The 6,480-nt window shown below is 49.7% G+C and overlaps 1 protein-coding gene across 1 annotated transcript in view; it reads left to right on the top strand.

Annotated features, from left to right (window-relative positions):
- Positions 1–983: 983 nt before the first annotated feature.
- Positions 984–6,480, top strand: part of SLC35F1 (solute carrier family 35 member F1) — a 411,149-nt gene continuing 405,652 nt past the window's right edge. Inside the window, exon 1 of the mRNA XM_043890017.1 lies at positions 984–1,719. Within this exon, the coding sequence (XP_043745952.1) occupies positions 1,553–1,719 (167 nt within the window). The 5' untranslated portion in view covers positions 984–1,552. The remainder of the gene's footprint in view (positions 1,720–6,480) is intronic.

Below are 6,480 nucleotides of genomic sequence, written 5' to 3'. Positions count from 1 at the left end.
TTCCCTTCTCCAGGGGATCTTCCCAAACCAAGGATCGAACCTGGGTCTATCTAGGGCAAATAATTCCAAATACTGCATGAAATGGGGTAAAAAAATTAATGTGTATCATTTTTCACTGTAGAATCTCTATCCAGGGAATCTAGATAAAGTAAAACGTGAAAAACCTCTCTTTCTTAAGGAGTCCACTATTAACTGGGATCTGGATCAAGGGGTCTAAGAGATGCTTGGGACAGAGAATCAGTTTCCTTTGGAGGCAGTATGGTATGCAGGTGTAAGATTTCCGAGCCAGGTACACAGGGGTTCTCCCTCGGAGAGTGGAGATCCGAGGTAGAGCACCACGACCCACCATCAAAGAAGTTGTCAGGGTCCCCTGCTGGGTGGTTCCCCTCATTTAACTCTTACAGCTCAACGGGGAGAGGGACACAAAGTAGCCTCGTTGCACAAAGGAGTCTGTGTCTCAGAATTCAAGTGAATGGCTTAGGGAGTCGCTGCTAATAAGTTTCAGAGGCACGAAGGGAGCTCAAATCTGCCTACGTGTCTCTCACCGCGCTCTGAAACCGAGACGCTGAGTTGGTCCGCTAGGCATTTTTCCAGTTCCCAGAATGATCGTGAGACGTTGTTTCTCCTCCAGTTTTCTCCAGGCCCATTATGGTGACTGTAGGTGTATTGTTTAGGATACCCACTCGCGTTTGGGTTTGTAATCGGGGCGGCAGGCTTCTCAGCATCCTGTCGCTGTCCCGGGAAGGTGGTGCTAGTTTCTGGGGCTTCGCGGCAGGAGCGGGGATTCCCCGCCAACTAAAGAGGAGGCTCTATTCTCAACCTCACAGGCCGGGAACCCGCTCCTCCCTTCCCAGTTCCCCCTCCCCTTCCCAGCCTAAACAAAATAACCCCCTCCCGCCCCCAGCAATCGGCGCCTCGGGTGGACGGGGACCGGGAGCACCGGGGCACCGAGGCACCTCGGGAGCGCCCTCTGGCGAGAACAGAGCGCGCGCGCGCCGCCCGGCCCCCCTTCCCCGCCGCCGCGGCGCCCCCGCCCGGCTCTCCGGGTTCACTCTCGGTCTCTCACTCCGAGAGACACAGACGGCAGCTTTCCGAGCGAGCCGGGGAACGGGCTGAGGCGGCGCCAGCATCACTGTCGCCGCTCGCTCAGAGCCGACCTGGGCACCGGGAGAGAAGGCGAGGCCGGAGCCCCATCCTCTCTCTCCGCGGGGGTCTCCTGAGCTGACCGGCCATTGGCGCCCCCGCGCGACACCCTCCACGGCCACTTCGCGGGGCGTGCCGCGACTTGGGGGACGCAGCTGGGGAAGCGCCGGGGCGGGAGGCGGCGGCGGAGCGAGGGTGCGCGCCCTGGGACTGGAGAGGAGTGAGCCGCGGGCTGGGCGGCGGCGGCCGTAGCCGCGGGGGCCTCCCCCGCCTCGCTGGTTGGCCGGCAGCACCGCCTCCCCGGGCCGCGGCCGCCCGGCCGGGTCCTCCGCGCGTTCCCGGGCCCGGAGCCGGCGCGCGATGCGCCCGGCCGCGTTCTGATCGCCGCCGCGCCGCCGCCTCCGCCGCGATGATCCCCCCCGAGCCGCAGCCGCACCAGCCGCCGCCGCCGGCCCCGCCGAACCATGTGGTGACCACCATCGAGAACCTGCCGGCCGAGGGCAGCGGCGGCGGCGGAAGCCTGTCCGCCTCCTCCCGGGCCGGCGTGCGCCAGAGGATCCGCAAAGTGCTGAACAGGTGAGCGGCGGCGGGGGCGCGGGGCAGGGGACCCCCTCCGTCTCCCGGGCGGCCCCGAGGCCCTTTGGGACGGACGGAGTCGCGGCGGGGAGACCGGGGAGGGCGGAGGACGACGCGCCCCGCGCTGGCGGAGAGGCCGCGCGGCAGCTTTGTCCCGGAGCGGGGAGCCGCGGAGCGCCCGGGCGCCGGCTGGTCCGAGGCGGGAGTTCGGGGAGAGGCGGGGTTGTGCCCGCCGGGTTGCGGATGTCCGCGCTGACACCCTCGCACACGCGTGTTGCCTCCATTCCCTCTGCCCCCCGGGCCCCAGCTTTGCGCTCCGGGGCCGGAGAGGAGCCGGGGGTGGCCGGGAAGGCGCGGGGCTGCGGGAATGGCGTGGAAGTCGCCGGCCTCGCGTCCGCCAGGAGGTCTCGCACCTCCTCGCCGGGAGATGGGGTCACGGCGGCAGCAGCCCCCGCGGGCGGTCGAGGGGACTCACTTCTGCCGCCCGGTGCTCCAGTTGCTGCTCCGACTCCTCCTGGCCAGGAGCGGGGAAGGGGAGATTAGAGGCCTGGGTCAGACCCAGGCAAAGTGCACAAATGTTGCGGGAAGGGAGTGGGGAAGGAGGCGCCCGGTGTTGCAAAGCCAGAGGAAGCGAACGCTGGCGGCCGGCTCCAGTGCTGGAATCTGCGCAGTGAATGGAGCAAGGATGAGGCGTTCAGGATGAGAACCCAGGTTGATGTGAAATGGGGCCCCTCTGGCGCCCCAGAGTCGGCTGTGATGCGAAAGGGACTTTTTCTATTAAAGTAACTTGACATGGTTGAAGAGCTGACCCTTAAAATTCAAATAGAGAACTGATTTTGTGTGTTTTTATTTGGGTACCTGTGTGCCTTTCCATGCATCTGTTGGGGATAACTCAGAAGGTTGCTCTGTTCATACAGGTTTTTGTAGGGCGCTTTTGTGGGTAGCTGAGAGTCCCACGAGGGATTCACCTCGAGCCCTTTGGGGCTGGAAGCGAGAGTGGGAACACAAAATATGTACACAAATAGAAACCTAAAAAGCTCCGTATTTTCCGAGTATAGTGTAATTTAGTTATATGAAATCCCGAACCATTCAAGAGTCCCTTGTGAAGACTTAAGGTATATTAGCTTGTGGGTACTTCTGTGTGTTTCCATTTATTATCAAAGGAGAAGAAATTCATTCTGAAATGAGACAAGAGATGATGATAGAAACTCAAGTCTTTACTTTCCTCTGATTGGTAGCTTAGACTAACACCTTCCAAAATACTACATTTAGAAGATAATGAGCAGAATAAATCAAGAAGATGCTGGCTCAGTACATATTAGGAGGGCTTCCTAGTCTTTATGAATATCTGTGATTTTTTTTTTTGAATCATAAATGCCTTGGCATTGGATATTTAAAATTTTATGCAGAATATGTTAATTATTAATTTCCCTCATCAAACTGGGGAAAAAAACCTGGTGCTACAGTTCATTTATCTTTGCTTGATTACAAGTTATTATTGATTCTGTGCAGGTTATTTCATGAATCTTAGAGTCCAGAATAACAAGATCACTGAGGCAGGAGCTGAGGGGACTTGGACTCCTCTGCCGCTGACTTGTCATGTGGCTTGGGGCAGAGCTGTTCATCTTGGTCCCTGGTTTCTTCACTTGTAAAATGTGTTTTATACTTGTCTTACCTCTTTTATCATAGTTTTGAGAAATAGATGGGGTAATACAGAAGAAAAGACTTGGGAAAGTATAATGCTTTACACGAATTCGTTGTTCAGCAGAATTTTGTTATCTAAGGGAGGGTGGTGGGAACATCGTAAGCATATTAATTGAAGTCATGGGACATTGTGGGGGGGGAATGTTGTGTTTTATTAGCTTTCAGTGATCTATGACATGAGTTTTGTAGAGGAGGAACTTAGACGGAAAGGTTGAGTCCATGACATTCCATGGCTTGTACATCTGTGAATGGAACTCTAGTGTTAGAGCGTCTAGACTTCAACTGAAACATTTGGTTGTCTTTCAAAGTTTTGCAAAATTTCCCATATAATATTTGGCATTAAATAATGGTCTTTCCTTATCCTTTAAGGATAAGAAAATATTTCTTTTGAGAAGGAGTGCCTTTGGTAAGGAGACTAAAAAAAAAATCAGTATAAGTATAAAAATCCTGGTGGATTAATTTCATTAGCATGCTGATGGGCCTGACTATTGCTCCGGGGTTATGGCAACAGGAGACAGCACTAGTTGTAACTGCTGAATGATTGCGCTCTAAATAAAAGAGCATGGAGTGGGGAGTGGAATTTTTGAGATTCTGTGCCAGCGTTTCAGTATGGCTCCCCTCTGGTTTGAACCCTCCAGGTGTGTCGGACTAGTCCAGTAACGGCTTTAAGGCTGGCCCATGGGATGCCATATCACAAGTATCCTTGTTCATTTTCCTAAAAGCTAAAGATCACCTTTTCCTCCTTTTTTTCCTCTTCTTCTTTCCTTAATATTTGTATTTCCTTCACCTGTCTTGCCCTATCAACTAATTATCTTCTGGACTTTGTTTCCTTTCATCTAACCCTGGCCTGCAGCAGCTTAGCTGCTAGCAGAAGGTGAGGTTGCAAATCTGGAAGCTTGGAGCCAATATGAAAAATACCCCTCTAACTTCTGGCATGGAGATTACTGCTGGCAGCGTTCTATTGCTGTGAGCCGGCCAGTTAAGTGTCTTCAGTGACTGAGAGGGGCCTTGCACCCTGTTAGTTGCTCTGAGCATCCCACTGGGCTGTATGGGTGGTGCTTAGAGACTGAGGATGATGTTCTGGGATGAGGAGGGTCAAAGTGTGAGCATCGCAAGCTGGCAAGCCTGGTGAACTACCTGCCACTGGTCACAACCTGTAGTAATAGCTACCTGCCAACCCAGAGAAGGAAACGCAAACACATATGTTACCTATATCCTGTCTACTTAGGGACAGGTAAAGAGAGAAGTACCGATTAATAATTAAAGGTACTTGCTCTCCAGAATCTTAGAAGGAAAATGCAATGTTACCTTAATGCAACCTGCCTTGCATTGTCCTGCATCATTTTATTTTCACAGTGTATCTCCAGATCCTTTTCCCCTTTCATTAAAGGCTTGTAGAGTTGGATTGTTACCTTTCATATATGACAAATGGGTTGCCTCACTGATTGACTGCTATGCTGTGCTTAATCGCTCAGTCATATCTGACTCTTTGCGACCCCATGGACTGTAGCTCGCCAGGCTCCTCTGTCCATGGAATTCTCCAGGCAAGAATACTGGGGTGGGTTGCCATACCCTCCTCCAGGGGATCGTCCCAATCCAGGGATCAAACCCAGGTATCCCGCCTTGCAGGCGGATTCTTCACCATCTGATCCACCCGGGAAGCCCCCACTGGTTGACTACTCCCTGTAAACCATTAGAGTAGAATATGATAGTATCCATGATTTTGGTGAAAGAGGAGGTGCTAGATAATTTGTTTTGACCAATTAATGGGATATGTCACGTGCTTCTCCCCTGTCCTAATAAAAATTGCTTGTCAGTGCAAAAAATACCAAATGATTTAGCTGCTGATATAATGGTTACTTCTTTAATTCCCAAAGATTTAGAATAATGTCTTGGTTCAAAGAAGAAAAAAATTATGACAAACCCCTATTCACTTGTTTCTTGAGTGTGGAATAGCATTTATTACCCGGCTACAGACAAGCAAGGTATGACAGAAAAGAAAATACTTGAAGGGCAATAGTTGATGACCCTCTCACAGAAGCTGTTGATACTAGTGGCTTTCTTAGAAACATATGAGTAGATACTGACCTATGTAGTATCTGAAGATTTTCTCCTCTAAAATTATTTCTTAATAAAATGTTTGTGAAAAATGAGTGATGGCTTGTTTTATGTTTTGCTTGTATGTGGTTTTATCTTTCCCCACTTGAATATTATTTTCAGATCTTAATAATAATCACCATGACTTTCCAACTTTGACCCATTTTCTCTCTAATAAGAGATGAATTGGGTTGTCTCAAGTTATGAAGGGGTTCCTGCCTTTTTGAGTCTTGTGGTGAGGATGCTTGATCATTAGAATGGAACCATGAGTGTGACTCTGGGTTGTCCTTTCATCTGATTTAAAACTAACTGGTTTCTAAGTTACATTTTGATATATATCATTAATTTTCAAATATGTGAAACTTTTTTGAATTGAAAACTAAAGAGCATTAAAGCATACATGGAAGAGTTGGTAGCAAGCCTACACAGAATTGACATCCACGTGGGGAGTTACCGTATGTGATGGAACAGTATGTATATATAGCTTTTCCGGGTTATTAAATAAAGTGGAGAGAACATGGTGAACCATCGGAGTGCCTGCCAAGAACAGGGTTATGCTTGTCCTGTTAAATACAGTTGATGAAGACATCTATTATCTCTTAGGTGATCCTTATTTATCAAATGGTTTTTGTTAAAAAATTGATAAAGAAGTTCCTCCTCAAGCTGCTTCTCCTAACAGATGTCAGAATGAAAGGGTAAGACCAACCAGTAATGAGGATAATTGATACAAAGTATTCCAAATGGAACAGGATGGTGTGATTAAAAACAGACATTTCTGAGATCAGTAGTAAACACAAGATGTCTGAAGGACACATTTATTCTTAACTAAAGGACAATATTATAAAAATAAAAGATCAGTGTATTTTTTTTGCACAGAGCTTAGAAAAATGAATGTTCATATTAAAGGAATTTTGGTTTCCCCTGGATGAAGACGGTACGTTTCCAAGGAAGTAATGTGGA

This window comes from Cervus elaphus, chromosome 28, assembly GCF_910594005.1.
Source record: "Cervus elaphus chromosome 28, mCerEla1.1, whole genome shotgun sequence".
Taxonomy (NCBI): domain Eukaryota; kingdom Metazoa; phylum Chordata; class Mammalia; order Artiodactyla; family Cervidae; genus Cervus; species Cervus elaphus.
The sequence above is the reverse complement of the archived record's forward strand: the minus strand, read 5'-3'. Positions and strand labels throughout refer to the sequence as shown.